A 27,786-nucleotide genomic window follows, 5' to 3' on the forward strand; every position below is an offset into this window, starting at 1 on the left:
TGAACTGCTGAGACATAGTGCTTTCATTTTACCGACACCATTAGTACATTCTTTGATGTCCTAACTACGTTAGAGAGAAATATGGTCTCTCTATGAAGTCTCAATCGACTAATATTTTTCGGGTTGTTTCCAGATAGTTAATGTGGAGTGATTTTGTTAATGTGCATTCACTAAATAAAACCAAATGATTTTGAATGATTTCCGGTACAGGCGGATGAATGCGCTAAACGAGGCAAAGCGACATTTAATTTTGTTAACATCAATTTTAACAATTGCTGTTGATTATAAAGGCAATTTTCCCATTGTTGCCACATACGTCACGGTAAAACGAACAGCTTTCAAGTCATTTCACGCCAAGTGACACGTGACACCGCGTTAATAAATGAACTTCTTCCACGCATGCAAAAAGTAAAATAAGCTTAGTGAATAAGGAACACATCGCCAAGTGTATAATGTAAGTTTATGGAATACATGTACACAATACATGTACACAATACATGCACGAAGATCATTACTCACATACCACCAAAACCTTCCTACCACACTTGTTTCAGATAAGGATATATCATTGGTTAAGTAACTAGAACAACAAACTGCGATGAATCGTCATTGAATTGATAACGATGATGTTATCCAAGACAGTTTTTTTTTATAAATATGGTTAACATATATAATGCTTAATTGATAATGAATTTCTATGAAATGTTTTTTATTCATCCTTGGGTCTTGTACGAAATGTATCATAATTGCATACTGTATTAATGTTTACTGCAAAGCAGTCAATGCTCACGCCAGGAACATTGCCCATCGAATAAAACACAACACAAACAATGCTTGACTCATAGCGACGTATACAACGCGTGTAAAATACATTTATTTAAATGAAATTCGAACACGCGCTGCGCGACGACTACCGCGCTTAAAAAAGGATCTGTGCAGCGTTCGGACAAACCAACCAAACTACGCAAGAGTTCCGTTATATGTACTGTATCTACTGTCGTACGCCAAACCGTAGCATCTATCGTGCCATATCGGTCAATTTCAAGGGAGTTAGTTGTCATAATAACAGGATGTTACGTAAATTGTAAAATTAATATAACATGCAGCTTGCGAAATATTTTGTACAGATCCGAAACCATTTCAAGATAACCGGATGTGAGAAGTATATAAAAAAACACATAAACAATGCAGATCGTAAAATTCTGGCAATAGGTACGCACAAATCTTATATAATTCCCGATCAATTAAAAGAGGAAATTGTGCAGAACTTAATTTTAAGGAAATGAGTGTATGGGAATCAATAAGACAATGTTAGACTATGTACCGTTAACAAACATATCGAATTGTCTCTGCCGTTTCAACGTTAACTTCGTTGAGGAGTTGGTTGGAAACTACTCATGAAAACGTATTACAAATTTAAGCACGTTTCAATATTGAATCAGGTGGACGTATGTCAATCACCGCACTACCAAGTATTGATACCGAAGTTTACTTTTAATTAAACCTCCAAACGAAGGTTTAGTCGTGGGAATTAACACGGACGTGATATCCACTATGTAAAGCATAACGACATTTCAATGAAAAACTGTCCGCATTCGTATTTCTTGTGGCTGTGGACATGATATGGGAGTTCTTAAAACAATACTCAATGAGAAAAGTAGTGAATAAATGACAAATCAAAAAAAAAATCGTAAATGATAAAGTCATTAACGATACTTACTTAATTTTGTTTTCTTGTGTTGTCACGGTGTTTATTATCACATTGTTTTATTTTCTACACAGATCGCTTCCACATGCCGCTAGACGACACGTTCAACGGAGTTGTCATTGGATCCCCAGATCTTGAGATTATCGGTGCAGTTTCCATTGTTACTGGTGTCAAATCACATGCAGTCGCCTTAGACGGATCTGGTGACTGGCTGACGACAGATGTAGGAGACCAGTTCTGCCTGGGGAGCACGCTACACTGCGATAGTGGGTTCACGTTGTCGTTCTGGTTGAAGTTGTCGTCACCTTCTGGTACGAGTATGGCAGTTGTAAACAATGTGAACGACTTGACCACATCAAGGGGCATAAGGCTAGAGTACGACAGTACAAGCGATGAGATGACATGGTACGTTGCATCAGCATCAGGAGGGTTTTGGGAAGGTCTATTTGACTTTCCGTCTGGTATATGGAAGCACATAGCTGTTGCGTGGGATACGGTTGATACAAAGATATACATTGACGGACTTTTGACTCAAAGTGCAAGTGAACAAAATACTCTTTCAACCATCACACATGACACTTACACATCATTCGATATAGGGCGAAATGTAGAGACAGGCAGCAACACACCGAGCTTTTATATAGACGACATAGTAATGATTGAGATTGGAGTGGATGAGGCTGGCATCTACAAGTTGTCATATGGTAAGAAAACAAGTTCAAATACTCTATATTTTATATTTGTGTTTAAGGCCAAGCAGTAGAGTTAGGTTTATGGCGAGTCACAGTCAAACGTTGAGTTTGATGTTGCAGTCTGTTGATTGATAAGTCTTGAATTCAAATCCTACGGAATTCTCTTGTATTTATGTGCCACCGGATTTAAAATTAGATAAAAAAAAAACACTGGCAAAGATACATTACAGTTAATGGCATCGGATAGCGCAATGCATTGTTATGGTTCTGTTACGACATAAATGACACTCCCTGTGATTTATGTGAAAAACAAACAAACAAACATTCACTAAATTTTTAATTACCTGGTTTGTGAAGAAAGTAACACAATATATATTCACTGGGTTTTAATTTAGTAATTAGGTACATAAGCGAAAATGGCAAATAATTTCAGTATTTGAACACCTATGTACCAACATTGTTACTGAATCCATCCATTATATCATTTTCATACAGATGAAAGCCCGACAGAGGTATATTATTGGACAATGGATGCCATGGCAACAGATAACAAGACGGTCATTGGGTATAGCCCATCTATTGACACGGGCATGAGTAATAAGATGAATCAATTAAACATCATTGAGGCAGGAGTTGTTAACAATGCTATGTCATTAGATGGATTTTCGGAATTTATTAACCTTGATATCGTAGCGGGTGGATGTTTGAATGATGTGACCCTTTGCGTTAATGGCTTTACAGTCTCGAGTTGGATGATGCCATTTAACATTACACAAGGAAACAGCAACTACTACTTTCTCTCCAGTGGTGGGCAGCGAGATAATTCCAACGGTTTTTACTTCCGTCTGAATGGCAATGAGGGCACACTCACTTGGGTATTTGAGGTAGGGGTAGGTGTGGACAATCAAAAATGGTATGTTACTTTTGAGATTGACACTATGGTATGGTCCCATGTAATGTTCACATGGTCATTGGTGTCTGGCCTGGACGTCTACATTGATGGAGCATGTATTGGATCTGATGTTAGTGGCACCGAAAGACCATACACAGTACCTTCTGATGGTATCGATCCCTATACTGCGTTTTATGTTGGAACATCTAATGATGAAATGTCAATGACCTACGGCAAACTAAATATCGACGAGTTGAAGTTCTGGGACATTCTCATGAATGTGAATGACGTGGTTGGTATCTACAGTCAAGGTAAATAATGTTATATATATATACATGTGGGTTATATTGTGTCCGTAAGGAGTATGAGAATCGATATATATGGCCCTGGCAGTAAATCTCGCGGCACCACCTGATAATATTGTACAATCTTAATGTACAACATTTGTTTATTGTAATGGTGTATCTGATCTATATTTATGTTGGGTCATTATGTCACGATACATTTAATTACAAAATTGGTTTGAATATAAATGTTATACTTGTGCATGTAGATGAATGATATTAACATATTCCAAAATTGTAATGGCAATAAAATCATGTGTGTATGCGCCATAACTGCTATACATAATTAGATACATATGCTACTAATTTATGCATGTGTGGTTATGTTGAGACACATTACCCTATCATTATAGTTTTTGTGTTTTTGCAGCATGATGTGACTAACATTATCTATACTAATTATACTAATACTAACACCAAACTGTATATTAATTTACACTAACTAGACAATAAGTATATATCCTTAGCTGGACACTGGACGTACTTACTATGGTTTATTTAATTTTTTTATGAAGAATGAATTACACGTTTTCCTGGATCATATGTGTTTAATTTGTATTGGATAATCATGTTCGAATCAAACGAAATGTTTGGACATCCTTGCTTGAAATGTATTTGATATTTACAGTCATTTGGGGGAATTATGTTAATTACAAATAAAATGATTTGACTATTGTTAAAAAAATGAAATAAATTGATAATACAAAAACCAGTAATTTAAATTGTAATTATTATACTTTGGTACGGGGATGACGACCAACACGAAACAGACACTATATACAGTTTATCTCTCAGTATATCGATATGTTGTTTAGACGACACAGTGAGTATGTTAATGGTTTCCTATACCGTGATAATTATTATTATTTTTACTATGCCTAAGGGTAAATGTCGAAATTATGGGAATCATGACATTCTTCAATTTACTCGGTTTCCCTACATAGTTATCATTGGTGACAACTGTTATACTGATGCCCGTGGTCGCGACTATCGCGGCCACATGAATCATACAGTGGGAGGTTACACGTGTCAGATGTGGACTGCGTCAACGCCTCACTCCCACATGTTTCCACCGATGTCGTACTCACACGCCGGACTCGGCGAACATAACTATTGCCGCAACCCCGATGGTGATTGGTTCCCGTGGTGCTTCACGACAGAGGCCAACGTAATGTGGGCATATTGTAACTTGGTTGCCCCGCAACCAACTTGTGATGACCGTAAGCAGACAACACACAGAGGACATACTTTATTTCAATAATCTAACAAACTATTTAATTTTTTAAATCTTCTTTTCTGTTGACCAGTGACTTAGTTAGTACTATACTATATAAATTATGATCGAAGTTGTGTGAAACTCAAATTTGTTGGCAGCATTCTCACATTAGATTTTTAATTTGACACGTGTTGCCAATTAACAATGCAATACCGTTATGTGATTAATCACATATTTACAATGGAATATAACATTCTGTATCGTCTGGTACATGTTACAGTTTTATTAAAAAACATGATATAGTCACATCCAATCTGTGGTTAATGAATTGACCAGTATGACAGTATTTTTCTATTTACAAACATATAACAAGTGTTTGTTCGTTGAAAAACCTTAGATAACCGTTAAAATACTTGATTTGTCGTTCACAATACCACTGCCAACATTTTTGATTATTACAGCAACTATCACTATGCAATAACAACTATCTTTTGCATGTTTACAACTATAAATATGTTATAAATAAACTTATATGCATGTGGCTCATGACAATGTGTTTTCAGCACGTATATGCATGTACTAACAAATTCACACTTGCATGGTTACCGAAAATACATTCCACAACATATAACCGATACAATATTATCTAATGTTAAAACAAGTTAATGTATATATCATCAGAACTTTATTCACTGTCTCTTACTGTATATGTAATTGAGTTATTGTATGAATATTATCAAATCATAGATATGAATTGATTGAAATAGTAACCAGTTCGCTGTTTGCGTACCTATACATGACGTGGACTCATACTAGGTCACTAATGTTCTCATATATTTTTTCACACGATAATAGTATAATAACTTGTGTTCGAACCTTTGCTTGCGTTTATTTATTCGAAGAAAATGATTTAAATTACAATCCCGATTTCATTAATTTTCTTATACTTGCTTTCTTTTTCATTGAATCTAAATTCGAACTGTGAACATTACAGCAGCTTAGCATGTATGCACATCATGTATAATTTGTCACGTCTACTCAACATTTACAACATACAGTCATCCGTTTTTGTATGTACAAGTTGGGTTACCGGCATCGTGTAATTTTTACAGATACATTCATTATGGGGTTTTCCCTAATTGCAACCTTAACATTCACATTCTAAAACAATATTTTACATGTTTCTGCTTATAGACTTCACATCCACTCACTTGATTGGTTGTTATCAAGAAAGTACCATGTCTCCAGAGTTTTCAATAATGCCATCCACACTAGATAAAGTTGTTCCTACGACATGCCGACTGGCATGCAGATTAGACGGTTATAAGTTTGCTGCCTTGCGAAATGGAAACCAGTGTTTCTGTGGAAGTTCATATCCAACATCTTCTCTTTTAAATAATACATCGTGCGACTTAGCATGTAATGATGACAACAGTGATACGTGCGGCGGCAACTGGAAGAATAGTGTCTTTTTCACAACCCACCTTAAATCAGTTCACAATAAGCCTGTAGCAACAACGCCTGTCAGCGGTGTAACTTTAACTGCTGCTCTAAGTAGCAGGGACAATGCTATCCTAACCAATGTTACTACGGCAACAGGTGACGGACTTATCTACTACTATGATTTCGGCGACGGCAAAGGAACACTGGAGTGGCGCTTTCCAGATATAGATTATCTGTACGAAGATTCAGAAAATTATACAATTACAGTGACAGTGGCAAATGAGATTAATAATCAGTCAGCTATGTTTGAATTAGCAGTGCTTATTCCAATTCGTGTATTCAAAGTAATGCTTGATAAAGCTGGTACTACAGGAGAAAGTGTCATAAGTGGTGTTGGAATGCCTATGCAGTTCAGACTGCATGTTCTAAGTGGTTCGAAAATCGAATACGCTATTGATCTCGGCGATGGGACCACTGGCGAATATTATCATTCCAGACTAAAAGAACACAGCTTCTACCACACCTATGCTGATATTGGAGTATATACTTTAATTGCAAGTGTTGATAATATCCTTGTGCACAAATCATTGACTCGGACGGTTACAATTATTTGGCCAGTTAGTGGCATCCAGTTCACGAGTTTCAATGATACTGTACCAGTTCCAAGTGAAGTCTTGTTTAAGCTTGAGCTTGATGAAGACACGCACCCTCCAGATGACATGGTAATGCTAATTGATTTCGGAGACGGAACTGCTGTGTCAAATATTCCTAGTAACATCACAAGTGATGAACCAATCTGGATTACACATGTGTATAACATACCGGGAAACTTTTCCGTGTCTATAGATTGCATCAATGCAGCAAGCGAAATGTCATTCACTTCCAGTTTAAATGCCATACAACCAATTGACGAGCTTTTCATAGAAACTGACAGCTTCCTAGTAGAGACACATGACTGTACAGGAATCAGTGCATCAGTAGTTAATGGCACAGAAGTAACGTTTGAAATTTATTTTGGCGACGGTGTATCAGATGCGACTACTTTCTATCTGCCTGGTGTTAAACAGTTTACACATTGTTGGTACGAGCCCGGGAATTTCAGCGTTAATGCCAATGCATTTAATGTATTCAGCTCGGTTTCGGCTTTCCTTCCAGAATCAATCATTGCTGAACATAGCACAACTCACTTTATGTTGACTTCCAACAGTCCAGTAGACATTGCAGATGGCCTGGTAACTTTTCATCTTAATGTTCAAAGTCCGTTCAGCCCACCGACTAAGCCATCAATGTTGATTGATTTTGGAGATGGTTCTATTATTGACAGTGAAGACGTGATCCTTGAACTTGACAACACTTTTACACATACCTATGACCAAATTGGCTCCTATGACGCATTTTTTCATGTGTGGAACTTAGTTTCATCTGGCCACTATATTACTACAATAGACGCATATGAAGCGGTTACTACAGTGGACTTCGAGGCATCATACATGTTGGATCAGTATACATTTATTACAGGGTTTGGTCAGGAACAAAACCATTTTCCAACAGGATATCTTATTCAACTTGAAGCTGTCACCAATGATGGGAGTAATCTGACATATGTATGGTCATTTGGTGGCTGGGACATGGATGTGTCAGAAGTCGTTGTTCACGATTTTTCTGGAGTGGGAGAACACCAAGTTTTATTGGAGGTGGAAAATGCTGTTAGTGTAGCCACAGCGGAAAGGACACTGTATATAATTGACCAAATTCCTACCGACTTGAATCTCGCAGTAGATGCATATACACCTCTCCTTTCTGATCCAGTTAACTTTCTGATATCGTTTGGAACTTTGTATACTCAAGCATGTACTCTGTGGGATTTTGATGATGGGAGCCAGCATGTATTGATTGGCCCTGAGCATTGCCAAACAATACCGCAGTATGAAGGTGCTGTAAAAGTGATTGAAGAAGGTCCCGAAATTACCATCCAGCATGCATTCAACTTGTTTGGCACATTTCATATCTCAGTAACCATAGACAATTACATATCATATACAGTTTTGTCCACCATCATCACAGTCAGTGGCCTACCATGTCGAGCACCTTCAGTACATATAAGGGGACAAGACACGGATGTTCAAAATCCACGAAAGAAAAAGCAGTCAAATGACATTGTTATAAAAGCAAGAGTAAAACTGGATTGTATGGTGACATCATTGACTAATTTTACATGGGAGGTTTCTAAAATAGATGTTGATGGAAATCTGTTGACTGCTGAATTGGAGTACACGTCTCCAGAGCTGTTCATATCATCTAATACATTACAAAGTGGTCTGTATAAAATAGTATTGACAGTATCAATGTTTGGAGTTAATCATGTCGATGGACAAGATGAATTATATCTACTGATTCAAGAAACTCCTATTGCATGCGCCATTGCTGGCGGCAATGGCCGGCCCATTGGTTATGGAACTACATTGGAGCTTGATGCACTAAGTCTTACATACGACCCTGATACTGACTACCAATCAGATAAATCTGGTTTAAATTTTACGTGGTTTTGTATGCAAGAGGGTGAAAGTCTCCCAACATCAGGAGATGATCTCGATCTTCAAATAGTGATGCCGGAAACAGATACTAATATAGATAATGGTGGGTGTTTCAAAGCTGGGCCTGGGAGAATTGATTATCATGATGGTGTTATATTCATTCCAACTAGTATGCTTGCTGTTGATAAAAAATACATATTCAAAGTTAGAGTCACAAAGGACCTTCGACAATGTGAATCTGAACAAGCAATAGAAGTGGTAGAAGGAACGCCTCCTGATATTTACATGCAGTAAGTTTCTTTTAAATTCATCCAGCTTACATTATTATTTTAATTAACCTTATTTCAATGGATTTTCAAATTTCAGATTTATACTTAGCCAGAACCAAATCAAGAATAATTTATAAAGCGAACACGAAGAATTTTAACAGTAATGTTAAACAGTAATGTTAAAAGCTTGTCTAATATGTGGGGAGGGATGTAACCCAATAAATTGACGTGCACACTCTAATTACTTTTGAAAAGATTAGAGGAATTTCAAACCAAGCATTAAATGTAATCACGTATTCAAATTGCCATTAATTCAAATCTTCATGATAATGGCGTTCACAAAACCTATACTGTCTCTATCCTCTACTCTTCTAACTCTCTCTCTTTCTATATATATAATATTTTGTTTCAACTTCTTTCTTAGTTGTGCGACGAATTGTAGAGGTAAATGTAATGTTGGAAGCGTTATGTCATATCAAGGGTATTGTGCAAACTGTGATCCAGGAATACGTTTGTCATATTGGTGGAAGCTCGAAATAAGAAGTGTAGAGGATCTTACTTTCACTGACGTATCCGACTTTGGGAGCTTTACCTCAACAGGTAATATACATCCGTCAATCTGTTTAGTCTTTATTATTGTTTCATTGTTCATTAAATATGTGTTTGATTATTTATTTGTTTCTATAATTTGTATATACGTTCTATTTTATTATTCTATTTTGCTGTCAGTTTTTGTAATTGCAAAATCCGGTCATTCTAAATTGCATCGCGTGTTAGAGGTCACGCCGTAGTAAAATTGTAATTACACCTATAAGGTATATGATAAAACTTTTATGGACTGGATGCGGATTTTGCTGCACTCGGTCTAGGCCGTATCCACTCCACAAAGAACAGTAAATTACAAAAGGACATCCAACTGCCCAAGTTACAAGACCTTATCTCGGTGATTACATTTGTACCATTCATTCGTGGGGGGGGGGGCGAATATTGCGACTTTGATATTTTTCGTTTGTAAAATCAACGATGATCGAGCCCATCACTACAAAGTGGTCATCAATTAGGAATGACCATTGTCGATCGCATCTGACCGTGAACACAATTGCATTTTATGAACTAAATTGTAAAACGGAACTAGAAGAATAATATAACCATCAGCTATCATGATCAAATCTCATTTTAACAAAAAAAGTCGACCATATATTCACTGACCATCAACTACTAGAGTCATTTCCCATAATCATTTATAAAAACAAATGCAGTCGATAGGAGGTCAAACAGGGTACACCATGATTATATGACCATAGTCGATCATGTAAGTTGATGGTTAACTACGGTCGCGTTCGCCTGTGAAATGTTGATATCTCCGCGTGCTGAGTTGTATGCTTTTAATATTCATCAACTCTGGGTTTCAAACTTATGTATATCACTTGGTGTGGATAGCATGGTGCTGCATATTACCACAGTTAAAGCAACAGAAATCTATTGATATCATAGTTATTATGATGATAATTAATTATATGTTTATTTTCTTGCAGGTACTAACAGAACTGGCATTAGTTTTGTTGCTAATTCTCTGAAACCTGGCAGTGAATATCGTCTGAGCCTCTATGCTTCCAGGGAGGGATATGCTACTGGGTATACATATGTGGACATTGTTACAAATCTACCACCATTTGGCGGAATATGCAGCATCAGTCCGAGCAATGGTCAGTGATACTTATGTAATGCACATGAACTGTGAACTTTCTAGCTTTTGATCAACTTATCTCGTAATATGAGACAATTATGCTTATACCAACAATAATCATCTCTCGTGTATTAGGTGTTGCTGTGAACACATACTTCAATGTTAGCTGCGAACACTGGAAGGACGAGGGAGAGCAGGTTGATAGAGATGGAGGCAGTTTATCCAGTGAAAATCTCAAATATAAAATATTATTTGGGAACCAAGGCATTACAATGACCCAAATGAGCTATGGAGAAGACGCTATCGCTGATGGTCTTGTATTTGCCTCAGGATCACCAGACTACAACTACATGTATGACATTCAGGTTCAGATAATCGATGAATATGGTGCTTACAATGTCTCAAACCTAAGTGTGGAAGTAAGTATGAATCACCAAAACAAAACAATGAAATATACTAATAGGAGAATTATATTCATAATCATAATTATTGCATATATGATATTTTCTTTATCTCACCTGGAAGGTTAGACCACTAGAGCTGTCTTTGAGTGAGAGTGAAGAACTCTTGCAAGAATTAGCTATGGGAGAGAACAGTCAATTGGTGCAACTCATGGAATCTGGAAACTACCAAGGAGCGACACAGTTGATAATGGCTCTATTCACATTGTACCCGCAACAGGAGCAGGTAATGTAGAAAATGTCACAAATAATATATTTTGCATTTGGAGTCTACACATAATGCAGTTGTCATTATTATAATAATTATCTTTAAATATCTAAACCTGATTTAAGCCTTTGCCACTGTTTTCGTGAATTTAGCCATGTAATACGATTTGATGCAAAATACTATTGATGATGACCACTTTTTAAGTTTAATAGGAGAACACGTACTATAGACAAAATAAACATAGCTTCATGGGAAGCATGGTGATTGCTTTTCTGTCATTCATAATATGATTTCTATTCAAATTATCTATTCCATACATTTCACACTGTTTTCACACATTTCATCCAGTAACTTTTAATACTCATATTCTATCACATGGTTGTCTTTCTGATTTTTCATTCTTCCATCTCTACAACTTTCCATCTGTCTCTTGGTTCAAACTTCTATCTGGCCCAGGACGGCAATAGTACAGTAGTTGATGGCGATATTCAGGAGGCACAGGTCGAGGTAACGCTTTCAGTCCATCGCAGTATTATTTGTAAAGCAGCTTACTGGCAGGCAAAACGCAAAAGCTTTTCAACATAGCATAAATATCTATGCATAAATGACAAACATCACGCACAGTGTATTTCCAGCTCATAACTAATAGCCTGTCGCTCAAGATTGACTGTGTAAAAATAGTTCAATTTTGTATATTTTGTTCGCATTTGTAGAAGAATTCAGCTTCACGTACAATCCTGTTTTTATGATGTAGAAGCATGATACGTTTTGGCAATACACAAATCAAATACTAATATGCACATGCTTTTAAATTACTAACATGCTGCTCTGACAAACAATGTGTTTTCTTTTTGAATGTTGCACTGAAACAGCAACACTATTTTCCGCAAGGCCGATGTTCTTTGGAATGCCAGGTAATTAAAGAGAAAAGCACTTCTGCCTTTGCCCATAACCCACATAAAAGCCTGCACATTAATATGTAATACCTCCAAAAGGTTCTCCTCTTAAGGCATAACTTTAACTTCTTTGCTTAAATATTAGCCATATTGCAGTTTTATACAATTTTTCTGTGGTTTCATACATTCTGTCTACACGCATGCATCAGACTAACACTAAGTTACCTTTAGAACACTCCCGTGTTTTGGGTATGGATAAGTTTTACGTGTGGATGTTTGAATGATACAAGAATATTACGCAGCCCTCGTGTGTCACTTTCCTTACTGACTTTGACAAGCACGGCACAATAACTAGTCACGCAAATAACCCCCAATTAATGTATACAAGAATGCACTGATATAAATCTAGTTATACCTGGCACTTCGTGCTACCCTTTTCATTGTGAATTATAGTAACTTTCCTGTTCAACGTCCTGAATAGAGTTGTTCAAATTGTGTCTACAGCAGGTACAGTATATGTGAATTTAATGACAGTTGCTATTCTTGTTTTTTCTTTTAAACTTCACATTTCCACAGAATGTACAAATAAAAGAAACAATTATTGTGGTCCTCCAATAAACTACGAGCAATTAGGAAATATATTTTATTTAGTGTGTTTTTCTAAAAGGGAATACTTCAACATTTATGAATAAATTAGTTCTCGCGTTCAATCTTGACAGGATTTGTTTGTGTTTGCAAACCGCATGATACACAGAGATGATAAGTTATTTTAGTGATAAACATCTGAGAGAGCTGTACTTCTTAGTCGATCAGGTGAAAAATCCTAGGTTAAAAACGCAACAACTTTAACTGGTGTTGTACTGTCAGTGTAGTGTAGGTATTGAAAGTTACTCAGGGTAGTAACAGGGAAAACGATAAAAATATGTTGTTTTTTTTAAATCTCTGATTAGGTGGCATTATGTAATACCGTATTGCGGGTAAACATTCACCCGTACATTTACAGAACCAAGCTGAATACCCTACATTTTCCCATGGAATCCTCGTGAATCAGAAACTTATTTATAAATATTTATAAAGTACGATTGACAAAGAATACATTTTGGCATTTATCCACGGCCAAATATGAAGAAATGTCTAATTTCATGTTTTCATGTAGTAATTTTTAAATATCGAAAAATGAAAAACAACGAGAAGCGGATAATTCCCATTCGTAACTTAATCTCCTATGCAAATATTATCCCGACGATTACGGGATCGGACCAGACATTGTTGAGTAGCTGCTCATTTATTGTATTTGGAGATCTCTTCTAAATGCGTCCACTTGATTTATTCCATTGCAAAAGATCTTAATTCACACGTTTACTTTCGCTAATCGGATTTGTTTTTGTATATTTCAGCTTCGCAGCAATCTTTTAATTTCGTTATCCAAGATGTGCTTCTGGTCCAATACTATAGATGCTTTGCTGATGTCTTCAGCTACTTTATCTGACTTAACTGGTCCCGGGGGAACAACTTCTGATGCTCTGGTTAGTGTTTTAATCATGCTTCGGGTTATGCGGTCTTTCAAAATAACCCATTTTTATATTCATATTATCTCGTATTATTATAACAAATAATGCCGTGTATATTTATTAGGTCCGAGCTGCCATGGCATTGGTGTTTATGGCAAACAAGCTACAAGGCATAGAAGACCAGTCACGTGAGGAAATGCTAGAAACTGCAGCATGTACGTATAAATAAATAAATAAATAAATAAATAAATAAATAAATAAACAAACAAACAAACAAACAAACAAACAAACAAATAAATAAATAAATAAATAAATAAATAAATAAATAAATAAATAAATAAATAAATAAATAAATAAATAAATAAATAAATAAATAAATAAATCTCTATATATGCCGAATTGAATTATTTTGTGATATTCTATGTTTTGACATTTCACTTTTTATTAAATATCCTGACACATAAATGTATTTGTATATTGTTTGTTTACAGCGCTTGTGGAAGGTATCGGTAATATCATTAAAAGTTCAATTGTGATTGATGTGAATGAGGTGAAGGTAGAACCCACTGATCCACCGGAATACTACGGTGACGACCCGTCTCCAGAGGAAATTGAAGAATATGAAAATCAGCAAGCCCTTTTAAAGCAACAGGAAGTCGAATATGCGGAGATGGCGGTATGTCAATATATATAAATTCACATTTTAACATTATATTATAGCATTGTCAATACCAGCGAATTTTATGACGCCATTGCCACAGATTATTCGCGATAATATATTGCATTATTGAGCATAAAGGCCCCGTACCATGCATAGGAATAAAATGTTGAGATCGGAAAACAAATAAAGAGACGGGCATTTAATAATAAGGGAAATTAGAGGGTGAAAATGATGACAATCAAAATTGAAAAGTAATAACTCTGAGCTATATGAAAATAATGATTTGTTCTTAGTTTACATGAAAAATGTCATTCCCGCCATAACGACAAACACAAATCGTCATCTGGCCAATCCCAACTTCCGGAGAAACACCAGGTACCGACGCCCAACGTGTAAATAAACGTAGCTCACCAAAGCAAACACGATGACCCGTTTTATCGATGTCGACGAATTCCAGTTAAATGTGTTCGAAAACACAAGAAATGAAAAAAAAAAATACTTCACAGCAGACTAAATGTGTTACGCCACTAATTTTGAAGACCTTGCAGACTTACTGCGGGAAAGTTATGCTTCAGCTCACAAGCAAGATGGTGTGCAATGCAGCATGCCGTTGCTGTCTGGTTTACAGGCTTCAACCCATATACACATCACTGGTCCTCCATCATGGCAAAATTAACATCATGTAGGATAGGGAGTTCCAAGTTTGTCTTAGTTATAGCCTGTGAAAATTCACTGGCATTGCCAATGCTACAAAATAATAACAATAATGTACTCCCCAGTGGCTCATAATGAACTCCATAATGTCGTGCGAAGTGTGTTTTTGTTTTATTGTTTAAATATCAACGTTAGTCGGATAATCTTTTTTTAACGTTATAACGTCGGTAAATTGGGCTTTTAATGTAAAAATGTTGCTATATCGCTTTTGAGTCGGCCATGTATAGTTGAACCAAGGTGTGGGGTCAAAAAGTGTGTTTCTTTCACAGTTCACACAAAGAATTAAAGATTGTGCGCAACAAGTATGGCACGACGACACTGCTTCTTCCCCCAAACTCCGTTCCTATCACAATTTTAGGTTGTCACTTGATAAAGAAAAACATTTGTTTTGCATCCATGTTTTCAAATTAATAGCTGCGTTGTCAAGGTTACGTTGTTCTTCGCACAATTTGCGTATTGAAAGGGGAAGACATGAAAATGTACCCCTCGATAATAGATTTTGTGAATACTGTGTTGAACGCAATCAACTTTATGTTGAAAACGAATATCATTTTATAGCTATTTGCCATCGTTATCAACGTATTAGAGCAGAATTTTGCCTGTATGGTTTTGCACTAGCCCCACTTACAACAAATTTATCTCGCTCATGAGTTCAAGACATGATGTCAATTTAAACCAGTTAGCGAGTTATGTTTATTTTGCCATGAAAAGCAGAACTTAAATGATTTGTATTGTTACCATTGTTAAGTGAAACTGTATTTGCCCTTTGTTTGGGCCAAAGGCCTTTTGCTTTGCATTAAATAAACAATAAATATTAACAGGCAGTCAACAATTGATACAAATTAGCTCAATTGTTAACACACACAAGAGTGAACTATTCAGTGTTTTTGACTAATTTTTAAATAAATAAGATGGACGGACAAATCTCAAACAAATATTGCTAGCACAGACAACTCACGATGTTCTCAATACTGACAGGCACGTATGATAAGCAACCTTGGAATGGGAATCATTGACGTTGTTAGTTTAACAGTTCGATCAACTCAGGTAGTTGGAGAACCAGCAATTCGCCTACCATCAGATTTCCTCACCATGGAATTACTGCGTGATGAGCCTGAAAACCTGAAAGATAAGGAGATGTATGGAACCATTGGTAGTTTTAAGTTGCCAAAATCAGGAGGTGTTCTCGAAGAAGGGTCATCCTTTGCATTCGTCGATATTGAAGTAAGTTATTAGTGGTAAAGTATGATAATTAGATACAAATGTTGGAATAACACAATACAAATAATATTACTATATCTTCTGTTGTAATATGTACTATCATAAATAGATATACAATTGAATTAGCCTATTTATTTATTTATTTAACTTATTTTGTACTTCTTTTTGGTCATTTATTCCAGACTATGTACGTGGATGGGAATCAGTACAGTTGGGACGCTTCAAGAAGCAATGTCAAATCGGGCGTGATGACTATGAAATTATCTAACCCGGATGGTGAGGAACTGGAGATAAAGGATTTAGTAGATCCAATTACTATACATCTTTATACAGATCAAGTCGATATTGATACCCTGGAAGTGGAAATGGATTTATCTAATCTAGATACAATGTACAATCATACATTCAACGTCACTAAGGAAAACATTGCCGTGGAACTAATGTTTACACTCTCAAGTGAAATCCCACTTGTCGTGTATGGCAAATACGGCGAATTACCGTCCCCTGAAGACGTGTATCTGTTATGTGAACTACCACGTGTTGAGTCAGACGAAACTATTCCTGATGATGTAGCAGATGAAATATCGTATATTTGTCATATTCCTTCTGCCAAACTCCCCGAACAAGGGGAGTATTTTATGTCAGTGATGCCTGGAGGTAAGAATATTACCATGCCGCTTAGTACTTGATGTTGACGCACTGTGTCGTTCAATTCACACTGCATACCAATCAACAACAACTAATCTATTGTTATACTTTTCTTCAGTTGACTTGACAGATTCATCTGGTTTTGTGAATTACACACTCGATATCATGAGCTATGGATGTAGTTACTGGAACAAAGCAGATGAGATTTGGACAGGTGATGGATGTATGGTACGTAATACACCATGATCTTCTCGCTAGATAAAGTATTCGGCAGCTAAATATATTTAAAAATAGATGGATCTAGTATTTTAAAAATCATAATGTTCTTTATATTCCTTGTAGAGATAAATATATGATTATTTTGAAATTCTTGGTAATTTGATTCTTTACTTTTTTCATCATTTCTCATTCATATATTAGTAAGATGATACAGGATATTATCATTGTAATGGGTATTCTGAATCTCCTATGAAATGGAAATAAGATACCCAACCGTAGATCTTTAGACAAAAGTCTGAGAACACTAAAAACGACTGACAACAGTTAACAAAACAACTACATAGTCAAAATATATAGACTCCATGGTAATCTAGTGGTAACATTGTAATTTTAATATAATGGGAGCATTGTGGGTAATTTGTACATCTTTCTCTTACAGGTAGGGCATTATTCAACATCTATGTATGTCCATTGCCTATGCAACCATCTAACCTCGTTCGCAGCTGATTTTTTCATTCCTCCAAATACGATCGACTTTTCTACAGTCTTTGATCATTTTGATGTTGGCAACAATGCAGCCGTATTCTCTACAGTGATATCTCTGTTTTGTCTATACTGTTTGTTGATGGTTTGGGCAAGACGTAAAGACAAGAATGACGTTATGAAGGTGAGTCGGTGTCATTGATCTGAAAATACAAAAGGAAAAAAAAAGATTTTGCTGTGGAATTGGACATTTCGGGCAAAAACCCTGGCAATCGTGTCACACCAGTGACAACGTTCCTCTAATATCTTGAAATTCGTGTTTTGCAGTGGGGAGTGACACCTCTTATTGACAACAGTCCGCGTGATAAGTACTACTACGAAATTGTGGTATATACTGGAATGCGCCAGGGCTCTGGTACAAAGTCTAAGGTAAATTTTATGCTGTCAGGTGAAGATGAAGATACTGGAATACGTAAACTGGATGATGACAAACGAAAGGTAACAAGCATGGGACGGGAATTGACTCATTCGTGATTGATTTCGTTTATATAGAATGATACATTTAATCGTCATTTTCATTTGGGTAATGTTAGTACATAATTTGAAGTGGTACGTTAATAGTTCCTGAAATACCAATTGTCGATCGATATATGTATTCATATGTCGTCAAGGTGTGATTGCTATGTTTAATCGTGTATAAATTTTCATAGCTCTTCGAACGTGGTAGTATAAATCACTTTGTTTTGGCTACACCAAGAAGTCTCGGTCCTTTGACATACCTTCGTATATGGCATGATGACTCGGGAAAAGGGGAACATGGTAGTTGGTATCTGTCTCGAATTATGATATCAGATTTACAGACAGGAGAAAAGTAAGTATTTAATATAGCTGCAATACAGCAATTATCGTTTTCCAAAACTTCTGTCTTTCTGTATGTCTCTCAGTCTGTATTGAATTGCGAAGCCATTGCCAATACCAGGCGTGCGTCCCCTTCAGCCCGCATAAAAATGATAAATCAATTGACAAACCCAGCCTACCAGAGGATTACCCCGGCCGCGTAAATAGGAGTGGGCCCCTCACCAAATTTCTGGATCCGCCAATGCATACATTTACGTGTGAACGTGGGGAAAAAGCATACACAAACATAATGAAAATATACACAGGAACACATGGCAAAAAAAGGCACTGTCTGTTGAATTTCTAAATTGTTGGGGAAATACAATACAAAATATGACCCACCTTCTCCTGAATACACGCTTACCAAAATTACTAAGATACATTACTTGGTTCTCAAGTTATCAGGGTTTACAATTTTTGAACTTTCGCCCCTTTAACTGAAAGCTTAATTAAATACGGAATTATATTTGGCGTGTTTTTACATAATCAAACCTTGCCCTAGTGGGGTTTAAATTTGGATTATAACACATGTGAAAAAAGGTAAAGTTGGAAAAATTGATTACAATGAGCTGCCGATTCGCTGCATGACAAAATCTTTACAACCTTTACTGATGCTATTCAAATGGATGTTATATAAGTCTCAAATATTTGCAGAGATCATTCATATTATCAAAAATGACAGCACTGATTGACCGTCAAAACACATTTCTATTCGCCTATTATATTCAAAAGTGTTGAGTGCTGAGAGTGGGGAATGTTTAGACTGGGAATTTGTCTCTTGTGAAGTTTGCGTACATAGAGTGAATTAGAAACACAACTATAGCTGGGCAAATATAAGTATGTTGTATTTGTACATCTTTATTAGAAGAACATTATTATTGAAAAAACAACATATTCACGTGACATTTAAATTCATAATCATTTGTAGAATTATTAAGTTTAAGAACACAATGTTGGCATGATATAATGGGCGATGTTTGGCTTTGAAACGTCATGTTATAAATTCACAAATCTTGATATGGTAGATTTTTGCAAAATGTGAAATAAAAAAAATATGAACATTCTTCATCCAATTGTGTATTCGCAACCCTTTGACATGTACTGTTTCAAAAATGTGTTTTATACATAGGTTTTACTTCCTTAATGACAAATGGTTGGCTGTAGAGTATGAAGATGGAATGATTGATCGCGTGTTACCGGTAGCTAGCAAGAGTGAATTAGTGAATTTTAATCAACTGTTCTTCCATTCTGCAAGACAAAACCTGTCGGAGAAGCATTTGTGGTTTTCCGTTGTTTCCCGTCCTCGCAAAAGCCACTTTACCCGAGTACAGAGACTATCATGCTGCCTCTCCTTGCTGTACTGTTCTATGATAGCCAGCTGTATGTTCTACCGAGCAGAAGAGCGTGCTGGCAATGTGTTTTCCATCAACATTGGTCCATTTTCTCTCACGTCATATGAGTTGTATGTCAGCATCATGACAAATCTGATAGTTTTTCCGGTCAACTTCATCGTTGTTGAAATATTTAGAAAAAGTCGCCCTGGTAAATCATCGTTGACAGAGTGGTTCAAACGCAGAAAGACCCGACCAATGTCGGCTAAATTTGATGTCCTCTTCAATGACGCGGACGAGGTCAAAACGACCAAAAAGAAAAAGAAGAAATCCACATTCCCTCCCTGGTGTAGATACATAGGCTGGGTTCTTTGCATTCTCACTTGTATTGCATCCGCTTTCTTTGTGATATTATACAGTATGCAATGGGGACGAAAGAAGTCAGAAGAATGGCTAGTATCTTTAATACTTTCCTTCTCGCTGTCTGTGCTTGTTACACAACCAGTACAGGTATGTATAAATTAACCATGGTGCATTACACTGATGACAACACGATAAAAAATTGTAGAGCAATGTTCGAATGTTTTGAATTAATTGTACTGGTATTGTCTCACACAAACTCATCCATACGTTAATCCTTTAGTTTAATCAATAGCAGATTTACCTATGCAGCAATAAGGAGGAACAAGTTGGTCTGGGTTTATAGTAACGCTAAATTCTTTCCTACTTTATTGAAAGGTTGTGGTCATAGCCATATTCTTTTCCTGTTTTATGAGGCGAGTGACAGATGATGATGACGATGAAAGTGAAACAAAAGTTAAGGATACTAAGCTTAAAGAAGATGAGGAATACATGCATGATCCATCACTTCTGTCAGGTAATTTGATAAGCGATAAAGAAATAAACACATGTATCACACGACCATAAGTGGAATACGTATAATAGTAGTAGTCATGCTGTTTCAGGTGTAACATCAAGATCTATGGTTAGCAGCTTGTAAAACGTTACGAGGCTGAAAGAACAACAATAAACATAAAGTCGCATGACCAAGAGTGGTATAATTGACCAAATAAGAAAAATTGTTTTAGCGTTACATGACTGTTTAATATATTTCAGTCATATTGTTATTGTTGTTTCTAGATTCACGAAGGAAGACATACCTACTGCCACCAAAAGGAGACAAATTGGAAGCCCTGAGGAAGGAGCGCTTAAATGAGTTAAAGATGCAAAGCATTTTGCGGGAGATTTCTATATATGCTGTATTTGTGTTGGTTCTATGTAGTTTATGTTACACCAACAGGGACTCTAATTCTTTTAATATGACGAACTCCATACATCAAACCTTCTTCGGAAATCAACACAAGCTGGTACGTACATCACAATCTTCTCTGTCAACAAAAAGGATTATGATTAAACAAAATAAAAAAATTGCATTTAAATGTTTATATATTTTTTTATATAGATGTACAGACAAAAATAACATAAAAATAATAATAACTTAAAAAATAACTTTCTTCTTAGGCAAAAGTTAACGTTGGCTTTGAAGGTTTGTCTAGGGTAAGTATTCATCACTCAAGCATCAGACAAATTAATCATTATTTGCAGTAAGGCATCTACTTTCAACTGTAACAATCAATAATATATTGAAGTTACTGTCTGCTGTGAAGCAGCTATCATATCAATATCATCCTTAATGTTAAACCTTTTCTATAGACATCTCCTGACGTTTTCTGGAAATGGGTAGAGGTGTCACTCATTCCTGGTTTGTATGCAGAGAAGAATTACAATGGGGAGGAATTGCATTGGCGACACCGACGCTTCATTGAAAACAGAGAGTCATATCGAGTAGGTCCCGCACGGATCAGACAGCTTAGAGTACAGCCAGGTAGGACCATGTGGTACAAAACACACTAAAATGCAATACAAACAATTCTTACGATAATTGGATTGTCCTTTATAAATAGACCAACACCATTATCGACCCCCATTAAATGTTATATTACTTTTTTACAGAGTCATGTGTTATTGTCGAACCAATGAATAAGGTGATCACTGAGTGTTCAGTTGATTATGAAATGTACGACACCGACGAGACACGTAGCTTTAATCCAAAATGGACGCCACTTGGCCTGAACCAATCCTTGTCAGATGATGACGATTCCGTTTGGAAATATCATGATGCCATTGAGTTGAATGGACTGCCAGTATTTGGATATCTTTCGGTATATGGTGGCGGTGGCTATCTCGCTGAACTTGGGACCTCAGAAGAGAAAGCGTATGACATGATCGAGTACTTAAGAAACAATTCTTGGTATGACATATACACAAGAGCTATAATCATCGAGTTCACTGTCTATAATGCCAATGTCAATCTGTTCAGTTTAGTGACTTTTTTAATTGAATTACCAACTCATGGTGGTGGTCTTCTATCTCCATCAATCTCAACATTTCGCTTGTACAACTATGTTGGAGTTACAGCGACTGCGTTTGTCGTTGGTGCACAAGTTCTATTTGTAGGGTTTGTTGCATACTTTGTTATCCACGAGACGCTAAAGATAAAACGAGAGAAGAGGGGATATTTTAAAAGCTTTTGGAATTGTTTGGAATTGGTTCTAATGGCATTCGGTGTCACTGTCATTGTGATGTACGCATTCCGACAAATATTTACAGCAATGGCCTTGGACGATGTGACAAAGAACAAAAGTAAGTACCTTTTAAACGTTGTGGCCACGTGTAAAAAATAAATTTTGAAATGAAAAACAGAAAGCAAACTAACAGTGGTGTTTTCGCTAAATATATACAATGAAGTAGTGATGTGAAGTATTCCGAAGAAACTCATCTTACTACACGTGTTTCAAATAGATTTTCATGAAAACTGACAAATGATATTGAGTGCGTTTGAGATAATTTTTGTATAAGTTACATAACTGTATTTGTTGACAAGTGTTATTAATCTGAAGAATCTGTCTTTAAAGGATCCTTATTTTTTATTTCTCCTTTCAGCAAAATTCGTCAACTTCCAGCATCTGGCTTACTGGGATACTATATTCAGCATGATTATCGCCCTGGAGCTCTTTGTTGCTATGCTAAAGTTTCTCAAGCTGCTACGATTCAACAAACGCATGTCCATGCTGGGCATGACATTGAAATACTGCTTTAAAGACCTGCTGTACTTCAGTGTCATATGGATCATCGTATTCCTAGCATACTGTCAGGTGTTTTACTTGGTCTTCGGCAGAGCACTGTTAGACTATGCTACTATGAGTATCACAATGGCCTCTCAGATATCTATGATGCTAGGTCGGTTTGACTACCACGCCCTGAATGAAATAAATCGAATTTTCAGCAAGGTGTTCTTCTTCTTCTTTATCCTTTGCCTCTATTGGATATTGATGAACATGTTCCTGACTATCCTTAACCAGAGCATCATTGCAGTTAAAGCGGACATCAATAAACAATCTAACGAGTATGAAATAGTTGACTTCGTCTGGCGTAGATTCACGAAATTCATTGGGATGACATCTCAGGCAAATAGGCGAAGACAACAACAGGTCCCTAAGGGTAAATTCATATATTATTGTTTCTAGTAGGCAGCGAGAGTTTAATATGTTTTGGTTTGTTTTGGAAATTATCCAACTACTCGGGCAGTTTGTGGTTTCATTTTAGTCATCCCATTACTACTCAAGTGTTTCCAGCATCCCACTTCAAAAACACATGTTAAACTGACCCCATATAGATATCAAATAATTTATTCCGAACAAAATAAATAAACAAAGCAGAAATTGCAGATTAGATTAAGATGTTGCACCCACATTAGTTATTACATGTGGTTGGTGAGCAGATGCAAAATTTCGTGCCTCCGCCTCTGCATGAAAAAAATAATGAAATGTTTTATTTTTTTCCGTCAGTCAAAGTACAGATACCTTCAGATTCTGCTATGTCAGCAAATGACAATGACGAATATTCTGATGACGCGTTCCATCGTAGTATAGATCGGTTACTGGGTTACGTGTTACGTCACTATGGAGATATCGACGTCGTCAAGGAGAACGGAGGAAACGACTGGACCATGGCCATATCGGTGAAAGAAGGAAAAAGTATCAAACGAACCAAGAAGATACAAGCGTTGACAACGACTTAAAATATGTCGCTACTTTAAAGTTTGCTTATACGTATATTTGTCAGTTTAACCAAGACATTTACATAAATATATATATATGGTATATGTGTGATATATTTCGTACAGTGTCCATTCAATATGTACTAACATAGACTTATTTAGTGTTTACACTGAAGAATAATATGTGATACACGTGTCTTCATTGCCTACAGGCTCATTCACATATCGTCTTGGTAAATTTGAATTATCTAGCACTCTATCTTAACTTGCAATAATCTATATATTTAATGTATGTGTAATTACGTCCTTAAATTTCTTGATTTACATCGTCATGGTGTTCCAGATGAAATTAAAGCATAATCTGTTCAAACATGTGTTACTATACGCATCTTCGTAACTAGAAGATTTTAGCATGACGACGAGACCACGTGGCAGAATTCCTCCACATTTACAATATTTACCATTGTGTAATGTACATATAATAACCAGCTCGGAGTGTACACATATAATACAAGTATATTATTTGCAATATTCAACTGTTGTGTAATGTATACGATTTGATGTATGGTATTACGATGGTACAGTTCTGTTTTGGTGAATTGTACATGTATATATCGATGCAAACGTTTCAGCGAAATCACTGTAATGAACCAAAGCATTGGACGAGGTCGCTAGGGAATAATAATAGCATATATTTTCTTGTTTTCATTTGTATTCAAATCTAATGGCGTTTCCTGTTGTAATTTCCAGATCACACAGAGTAGAGCCTCCACAAATTACAATTATTGAAGGGGAGATACGTGACGTTATAGTATTTGGTATACTCGGCGATAACTGACACTTTCTTAATTCGTCCCCCATTAAAGTGAAAAAACATTGCCACGTAGTTAATCCTATTTTTAATCTTGCCATTATATTTGGCAGGAAGGCTCACAGATTGTGTTATTTAAATTTCGTTGTCAGATAATATAAGTTCACACAGATTGTGTTATTTTAAACTCTGTGCCCAATAATATAAGTGCACATATATTGTGTTATTTTAAACTCGGCTCCCGGAAATGTAAGTGCAGTGTTGTTGAACAGAATATCAAAATAAAACAGGATTCAAAAGGCCACTTCTAATCAATCGACACAATTTAACCAACTTAATTCGACATATTTCTGAATTGAACGTATGTACGCAAAATCTAGAGGTCACGGTGGAAGTTTGGAAACACAATATGATTGATATATAACATGTACATACTTGGTTTGCTGATTGCCCAAAACATTAATATATCCAGTAGAATCCCTCAATGAATTAATAACGTTATAAATAGGTTCGCACTTTTCGACAATCACCTTTGGGAAAGGTCTGGTACTGGCACTTTGGGTTACAGTTTTAAGAATGAAAAACAATCTTGTATATTATTAATGAATGTATTTTAAATTGCATCTTATTTTGCCCTTACAATATTCTCCATTGTACTTTTCTGAGTGAGGGAGAAGCAACCGTCCGTAGCAGTTTTATACAATGGGTTAAATAAGTGTACATATTTTAAGCTGTAAAAATGTGAATTTTCTAATTTAGTCAGTTGTAAATCAAGGAAGTCACTTGACATGCACCACCAGACAGCCAAGGGTGTGCTAAATATCTATAAGCAATAATTGTAATTATGTAGTGTTTTTTTTCTTCGACTTTGTGTAACCGTTTAGTTAATGTATACATATTGCAATAAAGTTTGTGTTCAGCGTGTATCACTTATTGTATGTGATTTATGTGGATCGATTTGTTGCACTGCCAACCCTTGAGTATATTAATTTGAACGTCATGAAGAAATTTGTTAAAACAATCTAGTTACACGTTAACTCAAAGAGTCGGGTCATCACTTCAATAGTATATATGCGCAGACACACCTAGCGTCAGTATGAATGTGCGTCATTGGGTGCGCGATTGTAAAACATGGAGATAAACCGGTACTGTTTTATTAAAGGACTCTTTATTTTCAACGTTAAATTCTCTTTGTTTGCTATGATAGCAGAATATCATATTGCTGTTAAATGATATAGTTGCCCCCTCCCCCGATTGTACAAGAGGCTAAATTGTGTTCAACTTTGTTCGAACACATGTACGACGGTCAGACCTATTAATTATATAGCATCTTGAACTTATCATTTATGACTTATATCGGCGCCAGGCTATCAATCACGAAACACGGATCGATTATGGCTACGGTTTGTCTGGACAATTTAGTTAAAGGCAAAAGTTGGAAACTCGTTAGAGATTCAAGTTTCACATCAAATGTTGCTTAGTGGTCATTTATAATTATTATGTTTCCATATAAGTCGTAGTTGGTTTATAGCGATCGCTAAAGTAAATTTTCCCCAGTATTTATGTGAGATGTTCCTTCATTGCGCAGATAAATAAAGAGAAATATAATAAATACCACTCGTCTTTTATGACGCACATATTTGTCGTGTGGAAGGTGTGACGCATGAAGAGCTATGTTTTCAGTATTTATCAGAGCATGAATAGTAATTCGACTCGGACAAAAACAGCCTATGAGGCTACTGAGGTGGATAGAATAGACTCAAACGAGAAAAAAGTGTTAAAAACAGAGAACACAGGAGCATTATATATTCATGAATTGCTAATTTGAAATCGACCCATGCAGAAAAGGGCATTCTTAGAGCGGAGCGCTCCATTATGGTCTATCGCACAGCCTGGCATATCCTCTAATGGTACACTGAATAAGATATATACACCTTGGTTATCCGGAACTGCGAATTTGTTCGAAAACATTAATTGAATCTTACTGACTATGGTGCGAAGGTGATATTTAGGTTGTGTGAAAACCTAGGCTTTCCTTAGTATTTCCATTTAATGTTTTCGTTGGAGCCATTAATTGGTGATATCAGTTCCTCACATCAGCGTGAGTGTACACGTATGTCTGGTTTATCCAGCGCAAGACGTCTGAAGTACCACGTCATAAAACAAAATAAGAAAGTAGGTTCTACTAAAATAGATTGATATCAAGAAGGTAAACAGACATCTAGCAATAAAGTATTTCGTGAGTCCGAAATATTTAATCTTACATACCACTCGATTTTCGAGTAAACAGTTCAAGTTCAATTCAGCGTTATAGAGGGAGCCAGCCATCAATCGACATCGCTAGTTATAACACTCCACGCCCGACATAGCTAACACAATCGCAGGTATATAAATAAGATATTTGTCGCATTGCTGACAAATTCAACTGCGTTCCGAAGTCCTAGCAACATTGTAGAGAAGTAAGTGAAGATAAAGTACATGGGCCGGTAATCTGATTAGTATAAAGGATTGATGTAAGTATGGAGGAATGTTAACGTTGTCGATATTGTGATATAAGACTTATGTCAAAGTGTCTATTAAGTATCAGAAGTGCAGTATAAGGCTAAGTGTGCGTTTTGAACTCAATAACACGTAACTACAAACTCATTGATCACACAAATAAGAATAGAGAGTTTTGGAATTCATGTCAGGCGTAATAGTGCGGGTACCATGATACAACCTAATACATTAAAGCCTGTTTTTACATTATATTAATTGCCCTAAGGTTCTGCCAGTATGACTGCATATGCACTGCAGTAACATGTCAGTATGTTACAATTT

The 27,786-nt window shown here is 36.2% G+C and overlaps 1 protein-coding gene across 1 annotated transcript; it reads left to right on the forward strand.

The window, feature by feature from the left end:
* The first annotated feature begins 13,782 nt into the window (after positions 1–13,782).
* Positions 13,783–25,890, forward strand: LOC100378512 (polycystin-1-like protein 2). The gene is made up of 17 exons (XM_078008046.2): positions 13,783–13,876; positions 13,986–14,076; positions 14,353–14,537; positions 16,215–16,460; positions 16,640–17,114; positions 17,224–17,333; positions 17,764–17,991; positions 18,135–18,305; positions 18,518–18,678; positions 19,834–20,545; positions 20,774–20,912; positions 21,176–21,402; positions 21,557–21,592; positions 21,749–21,920; positions 22,049–22,738; positions 23,039–23,596; positions 23,944–25,890. The coding sequence occupies exons 1-17, from the start codon at positions 13,817–13,819 to the stop codon at positions 24,174–24,176; spliced, it is 4,494 nt and encodes a 1,497-aa protein (XP_077864172.2). The 5' UTR covers positions 13,783–13,816; the 3' UTR covers positions 24,177–25,890.
* Positions 25,891–27,786: the final 1,896 nt, after the last annotated feature.

Source organism: Saccoglossus kowalevskii, chromosome 8 (assembly GCF_978046115.1).
Source record: "Saccoglossus kowalevskii chromosome 8, keSacKowa6.1, whole genome shotgun sequence".
Classification (NCBI taxonomy): domain Eukaryota; kingdom Metazoa; phylum Hemichordata; class Enteropneusta; family Harrimaniidae; genus Saccoglossus; species Saccoglossus kowalevskii.